The sequence below is a fragment of the Pogonomyrmex barbatus genome, unplaced genomic scaffold (genome assembly GCF_055798465.1).
Source record: "Pogonomyrmex barbatus isolate J1 unplaced genomic scaffold, ASM5579846v1 scaffold9, whole genome shotgun sequence".
NCBI classification, from domain to species: Eukaryota; Metazoa; Arthropoda; class Insecta; order Hymenoptera; family Formicidae; genus Pogonomyrmex; species Pogonomyrmex barbatus.
Window position 1 is genome coordinate 142,477 of NW_028297193.1, and position 23,007 is coordinate 165,483.

The 23,007-nt window shown below is 34.2% G+C and overlaps 3 protein-coding genes across 10 annotated transcripts in view; 2 read left to right on the forward strand and 1 right to left on the reverse strand.

Moving 5' to 3' along the window:
- Positions 1-123: 123 nt before the first annotated feature.
- On the reverse strand, positions 124-3,047 carry LOC105428963 (protein D2). 4 transcript variants are annotated; one of them, XM_089084592.1, is made up of 3 exons: positions 2,919-3,047; positions 1,186-1,419; positions 124-570 (listed from the first exon to the last, which is right to left on the reverse strand). In XM_089084592.1, the coding sequence occupies exons 2-3, from the start codon at positions 1,379-1,381 to the stop codon at positions 218-220; spliced, it is 549 nt and encodes a 182-aa protein (XP_088940718.1). In that variant the 5' UTR covers positions 1,382-1,419; positions 2,919-3,047; the 3' UTR covers positions 124-217. The 4 variants fall into 4 exon arrangements, with proteins under 4 accessions (XP_088940718.1, XP_011639894.2, XP_011639892.2 ...); XM_011641592.3 differs by lacking the exon at positions 2,919-3,047 and adding an exon at positions 2,301-2,523; XM_011641590.2 differs by lacking the exon at positions 2,919-3,047 and adding an exon at positions 2,213-2,523.
- An 865-nt stretch (positions 3,048-3,912) lies between these two features.
- On the forward strand, positions 3,913-17,605 carry loco (regulator of G protein signaling family member locomotion defects). 5 transcript variants are annotated; one of them, XM_089084582.1, is made up of 16 exons: positions 3,913-4,040; positions 4,114-5,051; positions 5,429-6,043; positions 6,696-6,816; positions 6,997-7,412; positions 11,962-12,072; positions 12,163-12,387; positions 12,642-12,862; positions 12,948-13,140; positions 13,818-14,027; positions 14,543-14,816; positions 15,111-15,259; positions 15,372-15,455; positions 15,539-15,686; positions 15,865-15,956; positions 16,134-17,605. In XM_089084582.1, the coding sequence occupies exons 2-16, from the start codon at positions 4,401-4,403 to the stop codon at positions 16,593-16,595; spliced, it is 3,972 nt and encodes a 1,323-aa protein (XP_088940708.1). In that variant the 5' UTR covers positions 3,913-4,040; positions 4,114-4,400; the 3' UTR covers positions 16,596-17,605. The 5 variants fall into 5 exon arrangements, with proteins under 5 accessions (XP_088940708.1, XP_088940709.1, XP_088940711.1 ...); XM_089084583.1 differs by having other exon boundaries at positions 3,948-5,051; positions 16,022-16,279; XM_089084584.1 differs by having other exon boundaries at positions 3,949-5,051; positions 16,115-16,279.
- A 2,126-nt stretch (positions 17,606-19,731) lies between these two features.
- The window catches only part of LOC105428961 (M-phase inducer phosphatase), a 49,156-nt gene continuing 45,880 nt past the window's right edge, over positions 19,732-23,007 (forward strand). Inside the window, exon 1 of the mRNA XM_011641587.3 lies at positions 19,732-20,232. The gene's annotated coding sequence lies outside the window, so the exon portion shown is untranslated. The remainder of the gene's footprint in view (positions 20,233-23,007) is intronic.

Here is a 23,007-nt window from a genome sequence, read left to right on the forward strand (position 1 = left end):
TGAAGTTAAACTACATTGATAAAAGTAGATAATAACTCTAAATTTACAAATTTGATTTGTATTTGATTAAGATAAAGGACTTATTTAGTATTTTCCTAACTGCAACAGATACAAGCGTCGATATACTGAAAAATGTTCAGTGTATTTATTCAACCAAGTTGACTATACATTATTCTGTATAAACATGTCATCATTAATATATGCATTACATTTAAACTTAACCCTCAAGTTGCTTATAGAGAATCGGCACATAATCATCAAATTCTGCCTGATACATATTACCGGCAATCGGATCGCCGAGATTATATTTGGTGGCAAATTTCTTGATGGAGAACTTGCCACGATTGTCACCACTTCGGTTAGTCAAACGCTTCTCGTCGAAGGTGAGCTTGCCAGGCTGTTTGTATAATAGGAATACGTATCGATGGAGGCCTGTACCTTGTGGGGGTCCAGAACCAATGTATTGAGACAAAACTTCTCCTTTAGACACATCTGATCCAGGAATATTACCCACTAGCCAGTGATGCCATTCGCGGAATTTGGGATTCTGTCTGCTTGGTGCATCAGGATCTTTAAATGACAACAAAGGCTCTTTATATGACATAAAATTCGAGACGTAATACTTGATTGAATCACAGACTTATAATCAAGAAACTCACAACACTAAAACAATAACAATATTTTATATTTGTATTAGTGTGTCACTTCTTAAATTTCTATTTCTTTTAGAATAAATCATAAACTTAATATCGAAAAACAAACGTAAACTAAGCTCAGTAAACTAAGAGCTATTTTAAACAGAATTTTGAATGTGTGCTAATATTATTTCTGTTAAAATGAATTTTTTTGCTTGTAATTCTTTTAAAATAAGATTATAGCCTTATTATTTCAGGAAACTTACAGTGACACAGAATCATAATAAAGTAAAAAATATTTCAAAATATCAGAACAATTTTGTTTACTTATAATTCTTTTGAAATAATTCCAAATATTTTTAATATCCAGTTTTTAATTTAATTAAATGCATTTTATATATATATATATATATATATATATAGATAATTCTAGTACAATATCGCAGTTCAAGGATTATATAATTATAGCAAATTAAAGCAAATTTTAATCAGATTTAAATCGCACTCTCGCTCTGAAAACTTTAAATAAAACATGTCTGATGCTACTGACCAGTCATACACAAGGTATAAAATGCATTTGCTTCTCCAGTCCACTGAACAGTAGGCTGATTCTTGACTTGAGTCGGAGTCAGCACTTTGCCAATTTCAACAGCAAGATTATTGGGATAGGTCACTTTCAAGACATTAGCAGGCACCTTGTCCACCACATCTGGAATAACTCCGTGAGTCTTCAGAGCTTGAGCCATAGATGATAATAGACGTGTTCCCACTACTGATGTGATTCCTATGAGCAACAACATCAAATTCGTTAGCTATCAGCTATCATCAAAGATACAAGGAAATCATCGATGACAAGGCAAGAAATCGACATTGCGATACCATACTCGTACCATTTCGATGCTGATCAATTTTAATCACAATTTATTAATGAAGTTTAATGTTATCTTAACTTCAATTTATTCTTTTTCTGATATACATCCATTTCTATTGCAGTAGATTGATTTTTCGATTTGTAATCGAATTTTCTAAATTCTAAGTTCTAAAATTAAAAAACTAGCCTAAACTGAGATCAAAATTCATTTATTCATAAAATTCATAAAAAAATGGACATCGGAATAAAAGTTAAAAGGCAAGTTAAATCAAAATAAAAGTTAATCTGCATCAGTGGAAATGAAATGGTACATTAATGAAATGGTACATTAGCAGAATGGACCAGGCATGTGTCAACTTCCGAACGATCGAAACAATGATCCATTCCGCTGCCAACTGCGTCTTCATCGGAATCAAATAGAATCTGGATGTGCGAGCAATCTTTTTCTATTTAATACCCGAACAAAGAATCACGACGAGCAGCACATTTTCGTGACGCGACATTATCATTATTGCTGTTGCGATGTAAGGACGAGTACACGACGGAAACTCGACGATTCTCGCGAGCAACGGGAAATCTCGTGGCCCTCGATTTTTCTATTCCATATAAAGTCGCAATTCTATTGCGCACGTAACAAATGTCGTAATCAACAGCTAGTAATGATTTCATCGCAGGAAATTCGTTAATTGCGAAATTCGTTAATTACTCGAGGCAAGAAGGCACACAGACATAACTGACACGCACGTTCGCCGGTGCATGGACGAATAGACGAATCGGTGGAATTTGGAACTTACTGGAATCGCGTTTATCCCTTTCGTCGTTCACCGACGTGTTCGTTGATAGCGATTTATGTAACAGCCCGTTATCGGCCGGTAATCTTCGGCGAGACTCTAATAGGAGATGCACGATGCATGCACAGTCTAATGTCTAATATCAATTCTCCACAGGTATAAACAACGGTGAAAAAAAAAACGAAAATCGATAACGTCGGATGAACTGATCGCGATAAACAGTGGAATATCGATGGAATAGGGAGACTCTTCAGTTTGAAAGATATATATTTACTTGTTTGTAATGACTACAAATCTGTTTGTAATTTTCTAAACAGGATAAAAGGTTTTTTTCTTATATAAAATATATATATATATATATATATATATATAACCAATTAGGCATTATATATATATATATATAAATAATAACGTGATCGATCGAAGCATGCATTCCATCATGGAGTGCCTAGAAGATATTGGTTATATCGTGCTTGCAATTCTTTCTCGTATTTGATCTTAACATTTGATAAGCAACAAAGATGAAATCATCACAATGATTTTGAAAGCATGTAAGCATCGAGTGCTATGTCGATATAAATTTCCTAACACAAATTTCCCTTCACTTTTAACGTTCATTACCTTTTTTTTATAGCATCGAGCACTTTTTTTTCAGACTTTATTTTTATACAGAAAGGAATCGAATGGTTTTAACTAATTTTAAAGTGATACTTCTAAAATATTTATCTGGGTAATTAAACATAGAGATAGTAAGTGTACAAGGATGCAATTTTTGATAAAATTACTAAGTTGTAAAGATATATTATACACACATCTTTATAATTTAGTTTCTTATATAATGTGTGTGTATATATATATATATATATATATATATATATATAAAATATCAAGATGATAAATCATAAAATTAATATATCAGATTGTGCTCAGATATTCAGTCATTGAAAATATATCATCGTTCGTGTTACATATATTATAACTTTTCAGTACTAGTCATGGATATTAGAACGCAGCCGGTATTAATATTATAAACAGTAAATCGATTCTATAATGAAACTGGCAAACTTATTACAAAATTGACGAATTTAATATGTTCACTTGATTTATTATAATTATTTACTAAACGGATCATTATACATTGGAATAATAAAACGAACAGACCCGAAATGTGAGCGTGCCAGTTGGGCTTATCTACAGTGCGTCGTATGCGATGCGTGCGCGCGCGCGATGTGTGTGTGTGTGTGTGTGTGTGTGTGTGGTGTGTGTGGTATGTGGTGGGGTGGGAGCGTTTTTTCGTTTGATCATTTTCCAATTGACCACAACCATTCACAGGAGCCGGTGCCTAGAATTTTTCTGTTCAAGCGCTGTGAGTGGCTAGTGGTCAATCGGGATGTAGTCAAACGGATGCCATCCGTCGGTGTCACAAGCTACAAGAATTGACCAATCACAGTCGAATGTAGGGAAAATATTCGATTGTGATTGACCGATTCTTACGACCACGACACCGACATACGATGCATTGTAGAACAGGCCTTCGAGTTATCAACAAGAAAAATACAGAACTTTCTTGTCAACAGCCAATTGCTTCTCGACGATTACGATGACGGCGCGCTCTATGAACCGAACACTTGGCGACCCTCGGAGACTAAACGTATTTGCCACAAGGTCGATCACCTACTTTTCTAGTCTTCTCGATGGACACATTCCAAAACATTTGCTCGTAGAGTTTGCTACTAGCTGTTGGTGAGGTTCGCGGTCGACGAGCGACGCAGAGTAACGAACGCGTCTGAAATTTTCTAATTTCTGCCATTTGAAGTCAGGATCGAGTTGCTCGATGGTGATCTACGAATGATCTTCGCGGATAAGAGTGGAGTATATAGTAGCGGTGTCCCGAGAGTCAGGATTGACTCGTCAGCGACAGGTTGTCGCGTGGAACGTCACGGAGGAGGATGCTCGTCGTCAACGTGTAGGCGTGAAGCGCATTATGGGGTCAACGAGTTATCTCAGCGAGCCGCTCGAGACCGGTGATAGACGTGCGCGCCTCCTCGGGGAGCCCTCGTGACGTGCGTGCGAGCCCTAAGACTTGCGCGCGACAAACACGAGATGCATCAGAACAGGCGGAAAAAGAAGCGGGTGAACTACGGGGTACGGGCGGTCGAAGTGATGCGTGGCGCAAAAGGCTTCGGCTTTACGATATCGGGCCAGCAGCCGTGCATACTCAGCTGCATCGTACAGGGTAGTCCAGCGGAATGCGCCGGCCTGCGCGCTGGTGACTACCTAGTCGCTGTCAATGGTCACAACGTCAGCAAGGTGCCGCATGATGATGTAGTGCAGCTAATCGGAAGCTCCAAGGGCATTCTGCGGCTGCAGATCGCTGAAAACTATTATTCTGATTCCTCGGATGAGGAGGGCTTGGCCACTGTAAGATCCAAGCCCAAGTATGCGCACAAGCCACGGGCCACTAACGCGACTGCTTTGCAGTTGCAATGCCGGGCAGCGAAAGTGGTCAGGGATTTGCAGAGTGGAGCGATGTTTCATGCGCTCCCAACTGGTCTGGCGGCGCCCGATAATAAAGATCAGTATAATTATTCTAGCTTGCATTATTATCGATGGAACATGACGAGCCCGCTCCCGCCACCACCACCACCAGTGTCTCATAAACGAGACTCTGAAAAGATTGTGCATAGAACGGTCGTCGGTTACCTTGGCACTATCGATATACCAAATCAGTTACATCCATCTTCTATGATGCAGGTACATTCTAGACAAATTAATCTTTGAATTCATAATTTATTAATTACAACCATAATTCTAACATTAGAAACCACCAGGTAATTACTTTTTGAATTTCTATTTATTTCTATTTTTTAAAATAGATTTTTTTTTCTGATATCTCAAAGGTAGGATTAAAAAATTTCTTATTTTAAGATTTCTTATTTTAATAAAGAGAGTAATTGATGAAAAAAATTTGAAAATTCAAGTATCTTTAATATGAGAAAAAAAGATATAAATTTAGATAATAGAAATAAAAATACTCGCTCGCGGTATTTTTAATGTTAATCATTAAATGGATATAGTAAATTTTCTTGGCACGATAGGAAGTATTATTTTATTTATTCTTGCCGTTACAGGTTTTAAGGAAATGCATTAAGAGATTGAAGGCTGAGAAACGAAATCCAACTACCGTTCTTCTTACCATTCATGTTGCCAACATTAAGCTCACCAACTCGGAGAATCGCGTCATCGCTGAGTACCCCTCCTATCGAATAATATTTTGTAACTCTTTCTCCGAGCAGGATAAGCAGTATTTCGGGATATTAACCAAGTCTATGAAAAACACGGATGATATCGTCTCAAACTCATGTCACGTTTTCACTATTTATTATAAGTTAATTGACCACGAGGTACACTCCAGTGCATGTAACGTATTCGGATTTATGTGCACGAAATCGTCAGAGCTGAACGTCTGCCAAGAGTTTCCTGATAGTTGTATGAGCCTTATTGGTGCCATACAGACGTTGTATATATCTGATTGCAGCAACGGGGAGACGAATCCTTACAACGAGGCGCGCATACGCCTCGACACTGTTTCTCCTCAACCGAGCAACATTAGCACGTCGACTGCTCACTCGAGCAACAGTGATTCTGGAATTGGCTTTAAAGATGATTATGGCAGCTGCTCGGGTAAAAACATGGCAAACGATTACGAACAAAGAAGACAATACTGTTCTAATATGCAATACAGGGTACTTTTTATAAATTAGTTTATTATTCTAGTCAATATTATCTCTATTTTATATAAATTTTGTAGATATTCTTAAACTTATCAACTTTAAATTCTCTTCATTAGCTTTAAGTTTTTTAATTTTAAAATAATTTTAATTTATGTTTCGGATAACACTAAAATTATTGTTGTATCATTGAAATAGACTGTAGGAAGAATACAAGAATACAAAATTTATGAGAATATAACATTTGTTTGTGATCAAATTTATAATTTTTTTGCATAAATTTTATATATAAATATCTTGAAATTTTTAATACTCTTGTTAGAAATCTTTGCAACAACTTAAAAATATAATTTACTATATATTTATTGCATACTATATATTTATATATTTATATATTTATTGCATACTATATATTTATATATTTATATATTTATATGTTAAAACACTTAGCTTGGCTCATAAGCTCTTTAATGTTTATTTGATTTTTATCTTTAATCTCATGAACATGATTGATTATCTTTTTATGTTAATTTACTGTATATTACGCATATTTATTTCTAAAATAATTGAATACGCTAGATATTTTAAACGACTTGTCACTTGGGTAGTTTGTTCTATAACATTTCGCCATCATATTCTGTCTCATACATGGATAATTCATTTACAGAATGTAAGTGCGCGATCATCCAGGGAGCCTGTCAATGAGGTTACAGGACATCGATTAATGGTTCGCGCAACTTCAGAAGCCAAATTATGGAATAAAGAATCGAAACTCGATCTTTCTAAAGGTAACTTGACATGAAAACAACATATAACGAGATATAATTTTTTTTTTAAAGTTCATATTTTTTTCTTTTTTTAATCGGATATCTATCCGAAATTGAATTGGAATTCGTTTTGGGATGAAGCAAATGCGAATGTAGTGACGAGTGCGGCAACGATGGGGAACTACGAAATATATTTTTCAGAGATGCGACACACAGCGGGGAGTGGGGAGGGTACGACCACCACCTGCGCTGGAACATCTGCTCCTGCTGTGGCGGCGGCACGTTCCATGTTAGCCAGTACGTCCGTTGGATCTCTCGCGTCTGTTTGTACAACGGCGTTGCTCGACGGCATCGAGGACGCTGTGGAATCACCTAAGACGGTATCCACGGAGAGATTGAAGCATCTTATGGATACCACGAACAAGCTCAGCCCGAAGGTGTACTGCGGCCAAGTAACAAAATCATTGGTGCACAGTTTAGAGGACATTAATTCTTCAATGGAATACGCGCGGCCGCCCTATTGTCACTCGTATTCCAGCAAGTCTGACAAACCTCGGCCTTGGGGTAGCCTGCAGGAGATTCGAAATTTTCGCAGCAGCGTGTCAGATAATTGCATAGTAAGAGATCTTTTCACTCGATTTGTCTTAATTTTTAAGAGATCTATGTTTTATTCGTTTTACAAAATAACACGTAAATACGCAAATTAATTTACATTTTTTGATGCTTTCATAAAAGATATTATAATAATCAGTATTTTGTAATTCTTGCATGCATTATCTTTTACTGTCAAATTGAATAGATGAAACGTTTGTTCAAAGCAAGCATTGAATACTTAGAATTTTTTAAATTTATTTTTATTTTTTTTTGTGTAGTTTTATGTAGTATTTTTTATATAGTTTTTAACTCTCTCTCTCTCTTCTCTCTCTCTCTCTCTCTCTCTCTCTCTCTCTCTCTCTCTTTCTCTCTCTCTCTCTCTCTCTCTCTCTTTCTCTCTCTCTCTCTCTCTCTCTCTCTCTCTCTTTGTCCGCCTGTCTGTCTCTTAATGATTTGCGGATTACCATTATATTATGAATCATTTTGCCAATGTTTCGTGAACGTTGCCGTGTGCTTCATCAGGGAAAAGCAACTTAATGTGATATAATAATATGCTGCTTTTCCATTTGGAGGATTCAAGAGGGATTCAATTTTATCGATTTTACAATTGCATCAAGTATTCTTATCCTTAAACAAAAATGATTTTACAAAACGTTATGTCATGTTTATTATTATCTAAATTGTCGACTCTGATAGGAAGCCAATTGTATTTTTTGACATCAATTGAAATCAATCAAATGACATCAATTGTATCTTCTTTTCTCTCATGTTTATTTCCGTTTACGTCCGAAATGGTTCATCGTGCTTCTGTAAAATTTGTCGTCTCGAACGATTTCCGGTTCCTCTCACGTACTCATTATTCACGGCTGCGTCATCGTTTCCTGCTTCTGATTTGCTCTCATGCACACAGGCAAGGGTCAAGTGAAAACGAAACAACCAGAAACCAGATCGGAGGGGTCGTGCGAACGCGTTCTTGCGTCTTGTGTTACACGCTCTCGCATACAATTACTTTATTTGGCGTATAAGTGTATCCGTCGTTTTTAGAAATGGGATTACAACAAACTGCAACAGATTCTCATTGAATCGGATTTGTCTAATAAATTCATATAAGCAGTTGCATATTTCCTCTCTTATTTAGATTGTTCAAATCAAAATGAGCATCTTACAGCAAAAACAGCGTCGGATCGGAATTAATTCAAGATTATTTGATTTTTTTTTTCTAATTCAAACGATACTTTACGATACGAAAATTTTTCCTGAGTTAAAATATATTTTCAAATGAGCATCTCATAATAAAAACGTCGGAATTAATTTCTAATTCTTTAATCTCTTCTTAATTGAAAGACGAAAACGGAAACGATTTGGAATCTTTACTCGATTGAAAATATTTTCAAAGTTAAGAGATAGACACTGGAAATTAACATTGAAAAGTGTAGATTTGCTATTGTTCGTAATCTTGGAAAATTCTGAGTAAGAATATTTCTGTAGACAGCAACAAGGTAAATAATTGACAATTCTTGAAATTTGCATAACGACATGATTTTTAGATTGAAGAGGATAGAGTCGCTAGACTTTAAATCTGTGTGCTAACAATTTGGACATACGTTTTCTGGAAACGGCAAACAGCAACGTCTATAGTAACATCAAAAAGAACGTTTTTGCAAACTGAAATTGATGCATCGCACATTTAGGTGCATGAATAGATCTTATAATGATGAATGCAAAGTTGAAACAAGAAGAATACCCATTTTTTTACATTCAAAATTTGCCTCCTTACATTCTTCCTTGTCCCGTTATAGACAATCTTTATTGGTATCATTGTTATATCATCGATAGAAAAACTTTAAATATTATTATTCATCTCGTTATTATAAAAACAGTTTGTAGTCAAATCAATAGCTTGGCGGCTTACATAAAATTAATTATATTTTGATTCTATTATTGAAGAAGGAATATTACATTATTTGTTCTCAAGGTAAGAATTTCACATATTTCATTTTGAAAGCTGTTCCTTCAATTGTACAAAGTTACATTCAGTAATATATCGCGACAAAATAATCCTATTTATTTATACCTTAATCCTTGGATATTAATCAATTCGTACATTACACACAGTTTAATATTCAACACCACTCTGCATCCTACATTCATGAAACCCTCCGACTGGCTCCCTGCATACGGCCCTGTGTAGATGTTAAAATGAGGTTGAATGATGGAGTTTGTTGGTGAAGACAGAGAGAGAAAGATCGTGACGCGCGGGCCCATTGTGGTAGTGGTAACGATGGGAGCGGAAGAGGCGCGACGGACGATGGGTCGACGATGAGAATGAATCAGTAGAGAACAACATCGAAAGAGAGAGATGAAGGAAGAAGAGAACGAGAGGGGGGGAGTGGGCCTTGTTCGAGCGTAAAGTGGCCCCAGCCTCGGCGTCGTAATACGCCGGGATAAACGCGGTAGTAACCGTGTGGCGCATGGTGTGTGCAGTCGCGCAACGATGTAGCCGATGATTACATCGTTCTGAGTATTTGTATCGCTATCGTCAGCAGTTTGTAGCGTGTCCTGTCACGTCACGTCACGTCACGTCGCGTCGTGTCGCGTTGTCATCTTCCAGGCAAGAACGATCGTTCGCGAGTTGCTCGGCGATAGTCGGTTGCCGTGCTGGGCGGAGCCCTCGTTATTATACAAGCAGATCACCCATTTAACTCTTATTGTCGTTCTTTTTTTTTTTATCTTTTTATTTTTTTTTTTTTTTTTTTTTTATTTTTTTTTTTTTATTATACCTATTCCGAATAAGAGTATGCACTTGGTTACCGATACGTACGAGTCTCGGGCGACTGATAAATGACATTGCCGCCGGCGCCGATGTGAAAACGCGCGGCCCGCGAGCGTGATATGGATGCGCTAGCGAAGAAATCGGTACGTAGAAAAAAGGAGCGCGGACAGGTCTACTCAAGGTGTTTGGATGTGCATTGCGAACACTGTTATACGCGACATGTATCAGTATCGTCGCGGCAATTTCTCAATGACGAGTCATTCGACAAATTTGGAGCGGATCTGTGTTTAGGAAACGTTTCGTCGTCTGTTGTAAGTTTATAATTTTTAACATTGATTAGTTTCGATTAATACGACGCTATCGAGAGGATGTATAGGCAAAAAGCTCTTTCAAGAAACATGTATTTGCAAAATGTTTATTTTATAAAATATCGAGGCGCGCGCGCGCCTCTCTCTCTCTCTCTCTCTCTCTCTCTCTCTCTCTCTGTGTGTGTGTGTGTGTGTGTGTGTGTGTGTGTGTGTGTGTGTGTGTGTGTGTGTGTGTGTGTGTGTATGACTACATAAATAGTTAACAGGAAGATTAAATTCCTCCCCACACGGGATGTTCTTAACGGTCTGCTGTGTTAAATTTGACACCCTGTATATCGGATGATTAAGTAATAAAGCGAGCGTGCAGGAGAGGTCGAATTGAACATAAATCAACATCGTACGTACATCTCAATAGAGTTTTATACCCTATAGAAACAACGGGATAGATCCATGAGATAAAATCATCGACCGTGAAAAGCACGTAAAGAATCGCGTTCTTTTTAATTAAGCCTACGCCACCTTGACGATTATTCATTAACGTTGCTCCGACGTTGATGCGATTTGTTTCCTTAATTATTGGTAATCACGAGCTCTGAACTTATGAGCTCATTGCACGACGACTCATGTATGCCTTCGTTTAGCCACATTCCTCGAATCATCCGTCGTACGAGCATTTCTAACTTCCTCCTGATCGACCGCCGTTTCATCTATTATTGTTATCTTCCTGAATATCTCGTCGGGGTGTCATTCAAGTCGTTTCTCTAGTTATACCGTAATGTTAATTGAGAAAAAAACGTACGTGAGAAGAGATGAAATTGCACGTTGGATTTGTTGAAGATGCGGGGAAGGGGGCGATAATTCCTACGTGTGAGAAAACGGAGCACGGAGAGGTGAGCGATCCAAGAAAGCGTTTTCTCATAGCTCGCACCTGTTGCGTGCACGGCAGGTGCTGAACTGCAAAAGTTCCTTTCTCGGATCTTTCTCGGAGATTTTTGTGATATAATGTACAAACGGGATATCCTAGATAGAGATTGTTGATAATAAATAATTGTTGTAACAATAAAGAGGATTGGTAGTAATTACGATAAAACTCTTATAATTATTAATATGTCGATTTTTTTTCTAAAACGATGATCTACATTTATCAAATACATTTATAATATTGTTAAAGGAATCTCTTTAATTAAATATTAATTATACGATAAGTGATTTAGAAATGTGCAGGTTTAAGGAAAAGTAGGAAGGATAGTTATCGCCTTTTTCGAATATTAAATAATGCTATTTAATATTGGTAATTAAGTCACGAGTAAAATTTGTAATAATCAGATGTATTTGAAATGGAAAAAGTGAAAAATAAAATAAAAAGTGAGAAAAGTTATCCTTTCATTCAAATGAAAAAAGAAATTAAATCCATCAAAACGATAATATATTTAAAATAATTTATATTTATTTTGCAATGATTTGCTATTAATGAAATGTATCTATTTACAGTATGGTAGTACAGAGTCCTGTGACAAAAACAATGATTGCAAAGGAGTGCATACGTGGGCAAATGGATTTGAAAAGTTGTTGGAGGATCCAAAAGGCTTGCAAACATTCGCTGTAAGTAATCCGCAATCTCTTTCATATATTCGTTGAACGTTATGTACTCGCGCGTTGTACAATCACTGAATGCAATTGATCTTATTCAAGGAGTTTCTCAAGAAGGAGTTTAGTCATGAAAATATATATTTTTGGGCTGCTTGTGAGAGATATAAAGATACTAAAGACGCTGCTATGCGCCATCGATTAGCTTGTCAAATATATCAACGCCATTTGTCGAATACAGCCGCCGAGCCAGTAAACGTTGATAGTCACGCGTCAGGACAAATTACTCAAGAATTACTCGACGAAGCACCCGCGGATTTATTTCTGCAGGTATACATTCTATTCCTAGGCTCATGTTAATAATTTTTATCAAAAAGAAAACGAGTATTGGTCATTATTTTTATTGTGAAAACGTATCAATTATTTTGTTAAACATTTAAATATTTTTTTCTTATGTTTTTTCTTATGTTTTTATTTTTATGTGATAATAAATGTCCGTGAATGTTTTATTTATCGTATATAATTGAATTAATAATTAAATTATATAATTGTGTTCTATCTACAACTCTGCATTATCGCCTTAGGCTCAGAAACAAGTATTCAACCTAATGAAGTTTGACAGTTACCCAAGATTTTTACGATCGGAACTTTATCGTGCCTGCTTGGAAGCAGGAAACGCCATTGTTGATACAGAAGACTGTGATCTACATCTTACAAGTTCACCTAGTATAAAGTTAAAAAAAAGTCACTCCGATGCAGAAGATCGTTGTCGAAAATCGATTCTTCCTTGGAACAGAAAAAACAGGTAAATTATTTACGATTGTTTCTATTGATGTAAATATTTGCTCGCGCGCGCAATTTATGTTTTTTTCATTTTATTACATTTCCAGATCTAAATCAAAGGATCGCGGTGAATCCGAATACAACAAAGCCCCTAGCCGAAGTGAGACTATATACAAAAGCTTTACGGTTATTAAGAGAGAAACAGAAGGTAATAATAACGAAGACAGTGTGTCGATATCTAGTAGTCGGTCATCATTAGCATCATGGGATTTGGCATTACGGCAATCGTTTAACAAACATGTAAGTGTTACTGCAACACTGATATAATATTGATATCATTTTTTTTTCTTAATATGACAAAATCGTAGTATGGTGATTGAGCATACATTGATGATAAGATGATTGCCATTTTTTATGACTCGAAATTTACTGCCAGCGCTGAAAATCTAGTTATATAGTTTTTATAACGTATATTTTCAATATTGATAATTAATTTTGAAACGTGGCCTATATTTGAGTATAATAATTCTGTTGTGTGAATTGTGTATGCGCCAGTATTAAAATGAAATCTATGTAATTCTTCCTGATAAATTTCTTTAGTTGTACTTTAAAATAATTTTAGCAAGAGTGTTGTGTATAAACCTATCTGTAAATCTTTGTAGAGAGTGTCTTTGATGATATACTTTTTGAGAAAGTAGTTATTATAGTATCAGTAGTATATTACAGTATATTAACAAGGTGAAAGAATAGTATCTACATTGTATTAATCCATTGAGATGTATCAATTATATAATAGAATAGATTTAATTCATATTCTAGGAATTATTTTTGTTAAGTAAATGTTTTAGACATATATTGCGAAATAATATTAGACTATTTCATCGAAATATATAAATTCTAAAGTCTAAATAAAAGATATCTATATAAAAGATGATCAATTCATATATACGTGAGCGAATGTGTGTATTCCCTTATAGTCTATATCGTCTTACGACGGACAAACAAACGAAAAGAAAGATGCTCGCAGCAAATGTACGGGTTTGTGTCGAGTTATATTGCCCGATGGATCGACTACGGTAGTAACAACTAGCCAAACCGAAACTATTAAAGACGTGGTTACTCGTCTCCTCGATAAGCGAGCTCTACGATACTCTAACTATGACGTTCTGATATTAGCAACAGATGAGGTTTGTGCTGCCTTCTGTTTAACTGAATGCAATTATGCTTCTCTTTACAAGAAGTATAATATATCTAATGCATGCATTTTTGCTTTTTTTCTGTATTTTAAAATGCATATGGATATTTTTCGTTTGTAAGTTTTTACATAGTTTGCACAAAATATTCATTTAATATTTATTAAATGGGTAATGTATTTTCTTTATTTAATATTTTGTTCAATATATTATACAATTTTGGACTAAAGCAATTGGTTTTTCAAAATATTTGCTATTTGTTTGAACTATAATTCATGCTTTGATTAATATTATATATTATTAAATTATTATATTATTAATTTAATATATATTATAATATATATTATTCATTATGATGATTCTATAGTATTGTGTGTGTATGTGAGGGGGGGAGGTATGTGTGTGTATGTATATATGTATGTATAATAATAGCATATATATATATATATATAGATATATATAAATAGCATATATAATACCATATGTATACATAAATTGTTTATTTGCAGATGGTGGATACGAAGTGTTCTTCGTCCGTATTAGCAGGCCAGGAAGTGGAGGTCGTTCTTACAAAAGTTTTAAAGGTAGAATTACCTTCGCGAAGAATAATAAGCATTATCGCTCACAAGGGAAAAACTTTAAAAGAAGTGTTGAGACCTCTTCTAAATAAATATGGTTTTAATTTAGATTTAATTAGTATTTGGAGCGAGGGCCATTGTGTTCCTATGGATATTATAGCCATTAATGCTCCTACGCGCATTATTGTAATGACGAATGAAGAAGGTTAGTATATCCATATATAATTACATATTTTAATTATAAAATATAGAAAAATTGTTTTTATACAAATTAAACCATTGAAAATAATATTTGTATTTATCGTCTGTTTTGCAAAACAATCTTTGCGTTAAGAAAACTAAATTTTTAATTTTATTATAAAAATAGATTATTGTAATTTGAAATAAAATTAAAGTGAAATATGATATTTAATAATTAATACGATTAATAATTAATATAGTTTTAATAAAATTGATAAGAGATATTCTTTTTTCTAATCTTTTTTGTTATTTTTTATAGATTGTCAACGGGAGTTACATACTACCAAATATTTGGATGAAGTACCACACGCACAACCAACTCTAGATGAAATTACAAATAAAGTATTTGAGGAACTTTTAGTTGGGAAAAGTAAAAATAAATATCAATATAGTGAAGGATCATGTAAGGTAAATAATATTTTAAGTAAATGAGTAAGCAAATATTTCCGTTATTCAACAAGTATCTTTAATATTATGCAATATCTTTAATATTTTCTTTGCATTGAATTATTTTTTATAGTCTGATGATCAACGTTCGGAAGGATCTTCTATATTATCTAGCAAATTCTTTCTTCGAGACTCGACAATTCACGGGAAAAAAAAGGTAGAATATTCGATAATTGTATTTTTTTGAATTAAATTAAAAGTTTGTATATACGTGATTGATTTTCGATTTTCTTGATTAAGATGAAATCTAAATATTGCAATACGAGTGAGAAAAGTAATACAAACGATTGTATACATGAGGCAGCACCCGTTAAATCTCAACCACCACTTATCGCAAAATGGCGTAATGGTGTAAAATTGCAGCTTCCAGGCAGATTTGATGGAGATGGTAAGGAGGGTATATGTATATATAACTTCTTTATAAAATATCTTTTAACCTGGATGGATTCAAATTTTCAAGTTATTTTATAAGAATTATTTTAACAATAGTATTAAAAAGATAGTAATTAATTAATTTAAAATATAAAAAAATAACAGATTTATTAAAGTTGTAATTATTTTTATAGATTTATACGAGGGATTAAAAAGGGCGCAAAGATCGAGATTGGAAGATCAGAGAGGGACGGAAATCAATTTCGAGCTACCAGATTTCTTAAAGGTTAGTATAATTACGTATGCACTACATAACGTAAGTACTATAAGTACTCAATTTATTCCATCTAGTTAGAGGGATTTATAGTAGCAATAGAGAATGTACGAGAATGCACAAAACATGTAAGATTTCTATATCATACATATGCGTTTCGACTCTTAAAGCTATGAAATTACTGATCAGAACAAAGAGAACGGGAAACCATCGGATTCCAACAAGATACGAAGAACTCGGATAGTGTCGGCCAATTGTGAAGGCACCACAAAGTTTTACGATTCCAGTGAAGATAAGCAGAATAGCAGCGGATACGAGTACTCCGCGCACGTGACAAACGGAACGACGAATGAACGATTCTCAGCCTTGATTAATTCTACCGAGCCTCTAAATAAATGCCTTAACAATTCGTTCACCCTAGACGGCGATAGGACATTAATAGATGGAGATCAAACGATCGTCGAAAATGGTATCGATTCGCCAACGAAAAGTCCGCACTCGAGAAACTATGGTACGGATGTGTCGCATATAAAATTGTCGAAACCTCCACCGTTGCCACCGAAGCCTAAAAATCTTGTCGTGAATGTAGTGAAGAGTGGATATATCGCATCTCCAAAAACTCTGCAAAGACCTAATCATGTGATCGAATAGAGCAAATACTGTGAGAAAAGAGAATGTGTGTAAAGAGAAAAATAGTAATGTTCTTAGTAATGTTTCGTGATTAGCATAGTGTTTCATGTGATGCCACGATTAACCGTTTTGAATATGATGTGCTACGATATTTGAGTGAAGCCCTTTATTGTACTTGTGAGAGAATTAGGAGTAACTCCGTGTGGGAGTTTATACTGGGGCAACACTATTAATCGTATATTATACATTTTTTTATCATATATTTTCACATTTCGCAACTTAGATTTCGAAAACGTTCTGCCTTGTCTGTGCCTTAATCCTGGAATGCTATCATACGCCATTTTTAATGAAATATTCTGATTGTTTAAAAATATTTTTTTATTTTATACTTTTGTGTGTACTGTGTTTATTTTGCGTTAATGTTGAGTTTAAAGTTAATTCTGCATCTTTTATATATATTGATTTTTATTTTGTTTTATTTAAATTGATATACAATAATGCGTGTGAATAACGCATACTTTCATATGAGAGTTGATTTGAGCGGATTCCAATACTCACATTCCTTGTATATGTGTTTCAATTTATAAAAAAAGAAACGGAAAGTTGTAAATAAAAGAGTGGAATAGAATTGCAATCCACTTCGAGAAGAAGAATAGCTGCGATAATAATAAGATAAACAAAATAATTGTATAAATAAATAAAATGATTGTATAAATATAAAATTAAATAAAATGATCATTTTATTACGTATATAATATTTACGTATTAATGTTAATATTATTCAATGGCGATAGCATCCTAGGATTAAATTAGATATATAATAGTAAACGCATGATATATATATTATATATTTTATATATTCGATTTTCTCTACAAAACAGTCTAGATCAGAGAAAAACACACACATAAGAAAAGTCCAGATGACAATTTATGCGCTTATTAGATTATTATATAGGAACAAATGTTAAAAAGTATGTATTTTGAAAGAGCATAATAGAGAAATAAAAAAGGGGGATGATTTATTTTCAGTATTTCAAATAATTTTATTAATTAGATGTAACTTTTCCAAAGAGAGATCATGCTCTATACAATAATTTTGATAAAACTATTATATGCACGCTGGAAGAAAAATGTACGTGCATCGCTTCGTAATAAAGAAAAATAAATAGAACAAATTCATCATAGAGAGTATTATGCGAAGCAAATTTATTTATACATCGTTGGTAGGGTACCTGTTGTGACTGATGCTAATATGTTACTTGGCTATCTAAATTGAAGCGATTAATAAATTTCCAAAATTTTATAGGAAAACCCTTACGCCGCATTCCAATCTTTTTTCGTTTCTAAAAATAAAAGCATTCTGCTTATATTATTCTCTATATCTTCCACTAAAATTAAGTACAATTATTTAACCATTTTTTTATATGATTAATATTTTGTAACATTTAATTAAAGTACAAATATTAGATAGTTTAATACTAGAATAATTGTTTATTAGAAAAAAACACTCAGACGAATACAACGAAAATTAAAGTATATATCATTATTGTAATAAATAATTTTTTAAATTATATTGCACAATAAATTTTAATTTATTTATAAAGAACATAAATATTAATATTTTCGTTGATTATTCAAGTATTTATTTAACTATATAAAATTAATATGTGTAACTATAATGTCTTATGGGAAATGAGTTCTTGAGCAACTTTTCGAATAAAGACATTCGAGTTTTCATGAAAATGCTGTTCAATCCTTGTCAACATTGTCTTCCACCTCTGTGAAAAAAATGCTTGTTAAGCATATCCATGGCTAAAACATATTGTGTTTCAAAAAGTTATTAATTATTATACGAAAAAAAATGGAATTATCTTAATGCGTTAAAATTGAATGAGAATCTCAAAAAGAATCTCTAAAATATTCTATATAGCACAGAAAGACTGTAGAAATACTCTCATTGAAATATTGCAAATAAATTGCAAAGCATTACTGCAGCATTGCGGCAACGTTAAAATGTTTGCTTTTTATAAGCAGACATCTGCAATGAAACATTACAACGCAACATTGCAAAGTAATATATTCTTTATGAAAATAAAGTCAATGGGATTAATTGGTCTATGTAAATGGAAAATAATAGGTTGTTATACTGTGAATAAAAAATATACATTTTTTTATAAGAAAATGCGATAAAATACTCTTTTTAGCTATATTTGCTGATAATTATAAAAATGCTTAGTTTTAAACAAAATTAAATATTATCACGTTTGTGCGCGCGCGCGCGCGTGTGCGTCTAATGACATCGAAATAAATCATAAAATTAATATTATATTATGGATTGTTTAAATTTTTATACCTGTGCCAAACTCCTATAAGATTGTCAATGTTTAACGATAAAGATTAAACCGGTAATATTCTAGGATAAAAAGCATCTTATTTAATTAACAAACGAATGCATATTTTCATTATGTATACATATATTTTATGGCCGATATGAGATCTTAGAGTCATCTCTAAACATATTATTTTCTCTTATTCATAATAGTAAAATTCGATTATTCATTTCATTAAATAATAATTATAACCTGTATATGCAAAAGTCTTTTATGTAAAGATGTAAAGATAAAAAAGACTCTATTTGTTCATGAATTCAATATTGATTATATATTTTTAATCATTTTTAAGAAGATGTAAAAACCTTTAAGTAGAGAATTAAATAATACAATTTATCCAAAACGTGTAATGTTACTACGGAAAATAATTACAATTTAGCAAAAATTTCGGGACCGAGTGTGATGCACTCGTTACCCTTCTTTTCCTATTCACCTTGTAAATCAGCCTTGTAAACATAAAAAAAAAAATAAAAAAAACTAATAACTGAAAGATAGATACGTCGTGTTTGGATGAATGGGGGGCAAAGGGTGGAGGGGGAGCGGGGGGAGAGCATACCAAAAAAAATGGAGCAGAGAAATATATGTACGATACGAACAAACCGTTTTTTCCCACTCCACCACTTCCTTTTTCCTCCCACTCCACTATCCTCTTCTTCCTCCGACCGCCTCCTCCCGTTTCGCGCCTTTCCTCGCCGATCCACCCGCGCGCGCGCGCGCGCGCGCGCGCACTTGTCACGATTCTGCGACCTCTCGCCATTGGTAGCAGTGTAGTCTCATAACGTTTGATTGACGAATTAGAAACGATTGTCGATCTCGTTGTATATTTCGGAGTGTCGGTGCACTCCGCGCGGAACGTCGTTGAATAACGTTTCGAGACTCGTGATCGTTCCGGACGATTCGTCGCAACTGTTGTTATCCTTGTTAACTAACCGCAACGAGTTGATTTCGCGCCGAAAGTGGTCGCGCCGCGATGTGGCGCAACGCGGCGCGGCGCGACGCGGCGCGAGTAAATCCGAGTAAACCGCCTGTCGCCGATCGATGACGAGGATCTCGCACCACCCGGTTAATGTGATCCCGTAATCCGGTGATCCCGTCGACGACACGCGTGCAACTTGAGAGTTCCTCCCGGCGATATCTCGGCGCACTGCGTGAACTTTTGCACATACAGGGTGCGTTGAAAATCTCATCGATTTGAAAACGAGCTTTCGAAAAGCAAGCTTTAAAGGCTGCGCCGAGGGAATCCAGACGAACGACATTATTTACCTCGGGTAATTATTTAACACGTCAAAAATATTGTAAATATATTGGTATGATATATTACAGCATATAATATGTATTATAGTATTGATGTCTATTTGTAACAATGTAGATTAACTTTAATTTCAATTTGACTTATTTCTCATCTTTTCTCTCTCTAAGAATTAGATAAAGATAAAGAGTGAGATTAAAGTCAAATTATATTGATATAAATTCGACGTGAGAATCGCTCTCTCGATCGACGCTCGGTCAAAATAGTTGCGCGTCAAGGGTACAAACAGGTACCAGGCACAACAATTCCTCGAGTAATAGTCTTCCCGTGAGTTTTCGTTTCTTTTCTTTTTTTTTCGAGCGTCAATGGAGAACAAGCCGATGGAGAACACGCGCGCGGTAGAAAGAACGCGCGCTTTCCGTTTGGATTTTTGAAGGATTCAGTCTCGTGAATGTAGAAATTTGTCTTCACATGCAAATTTCTAAACTGTTTTCTTTTGTTTTGTTAGTAAGAATGGCACACCCGATGTATGGTCGAGGTCGGCGAGAAGTCTTACCGGGATTTCCGGGAAATTTAACGACTCGGATCGACTTAAATGGCTTCGGCATGTAGAAAGTCATAATTAGGAAAGACATAGAAAGACATGTTTCTGTTTGAACGCGAGAGAAATTAGGCTTGTTCTTTTTAGCTCGACTTCTTTTTCACCAACGTGGAGATAAAGATAAACCGTGCAAGTTCAGCTAAAAAAAAACAGATCTATTCTCACGTTTCACTAGTAATTATAATTGCAACTGTTTTAGCTGTTTTTTTATCGATCATATTTGCTCCCCCCCCCCCTCTTCCCCCATTCACCAAGTAGATTTAATGTGAAAAAATCATTTGACGAACCGCGCTTGCATTCGCTGATTGATAACTTGTTGATCGCAATAAAAGTTTACGTAAAAATTTTATTGAAATCGACTTTGCGATACGTTCTCTCTTTCCGGAAATAAATTTCTTGAATCTCTGAAAAAAAGAGCTCGAGTCGATAAACTGACTTAAAGTGGAAACTTCATCCAGAGTGGAATTATTTGTAGTTTTTTTTTTTTTTTAAAAAGAGCTCGGGGTCACATTAAACTGATTTAAAGTGAAACTTGATAAAGACGATCTTTCGCATCAGTCAGTAGATTAGGTTACATCGGATGATTATTATATTAGGATGTAAGAACAAGGAAATGTATGTATGTACGACATACGCGAAAAATTAAAATTAAATTAATTATAATAAAAACTTGTATTAATAATAAGAAATAGATAATTTCTAAATTAAACGTAGCCAGACAGAGGCATTATCGCCACGTGTTTTTGATATCAGCATTATCGTCGTAACCGCCGTTTTTGCGTCCTGTCTCGAGCGAAACAACGATATTAGAATAAGCACGGAACGTCACATAACAAATTTTAAAATCGCATGTGTGTACATGCAAAAGCATATACATACATGATATGCTTTCGAGAATAATTTCTTTTCGAAACTCTCGAGAAAATTACGCTTAATGCCTACAACTAGATTTGATGATTTTCGATAGCTGAGCAATATACTGTAATTTCAAAAATTATTTTACACTTTTACGTGATTTATTGGATAGACATTTTACTTTCTGATATTTTTTTACAAGTTTTAAGAATATGAAAATATCGTATTTTTAAGAGAAAGGTATAAAATAAAGTTATATGGCGCAAAAAACTTTTTGCATGTCATTTCTCATCTCTGATGTCACATAATTCACGTCGCGCCGTGAGAGAGTCAAGCCTTAAAGTGTAAAGATAATGAAAGTGATAGTGATAAGTAACTCAGATAGCACAAGATGTTCAAAATCATCCAGCATACAGAATTCAGAAAGTCTTGAATTCTATATTTATCCAGAACAGTTTTAAGACATTTTGTACTGTCTGGGAAGAGAAAATTAGAAAGGTAAATAATACTGGGAGAAAATAGCTTATTTCTGAATACACGATGAATACATCCGAGTATTGTTATATATATATATAATATATTTTTATCTTTCTCGATTATAATTAATTTTGAAAAAATTTCGCAAAAAGAGATTGGACAAGATAAGACGAGCGTTGACATGATAATTTGACACTCGTACACATACTCGACACACATAACGAACCAATGCGGATGAGATGTAACGACAAAGTCTCGTTTCCGCCACTTGAAGTGCCATTGTGTATTCGCGATCTCTATTTGTTGTGACTATGAAACAATATGAGATGACTCTCGTGATATGATTCTTGCGGTAACGATCATAGATTTCACCAAAAGTTTCGCGGTATCGTGAATTTTCCATCGGTAATGGACTTAAGTTTTACATTCTTTGCTTCGAACGATGTTTATTTCCAACATATATTCACTTTATTCTCGGTTTAATTTATTTTTTATCTTTTAATTCTAAGAATTCTAGATCTAAGAATTCTAGATTAAGAATCTAAGATAAAGAGTAAATTAACCCGAAATTATAAAATTTAGAAATCGTGGAAATGGAGCATTAAGGCCTTAAATATACATTTTATATCTACTTCTACCAGTGGATTCGTTCTACATGTAGATTAATTTTAATCTCGATTTAACTTATTTTTTTATTTTCTTCTTTGACTTTTAAAAATTAGAAAGAGAGAATAAATTAAATTGAGGTCAAAAATTAGTCTATATTGATAGAAAAGGACACGAAACATTAATTTATTTCGCGGCATATTCTTTCTTCGGATATCGGAAGAAAAAAATCGCTGAAGAAACGTCTTTTTTTTC

Coding starts and splice junctions, on each gene's coding strand:
- loco (XM_089084582.1), top strand. CDS start 4,401: ATGCATCAGAACAGGCGGAAAAAGAAGCGGGTGAACTACGGGGTACGG. Junction 13,141..13,817: donor GGCAATCGTTTAACAAACAT/GTAAGTGTTACT, acceptor ATTCCCTTATAG/TCTATATCGTCTTACGACGG. Junction 15,456..15,538: donor CAATTCACGGGAAAAAAAAG/GTAGAATATTCG, acceptor TTCTTGATTAAG/ATGAAATCTAAATATTGCAA.
- LOC105428963 (XM_011641590.2), bottom strand. CDS start 2,264: ATGCACCGGCGAACGTGCGTGTCAGTTATGTCTGTGTGCCTTCTTGCC. Junction 1,420..2,212: donor TGTGTGCCTTCTTGCCTCGA/GTAATTAACGAA, acceptor TGTTGCTCATAG/GAATCACATCAGTAGTGGGA. Junction 571..1,185: donor TTATACCTTGTGTATGACTG/GTCAGTAGCATC, acceptor TGTCATTTAAAG/ATCCTGATGCACCAAGCAGA.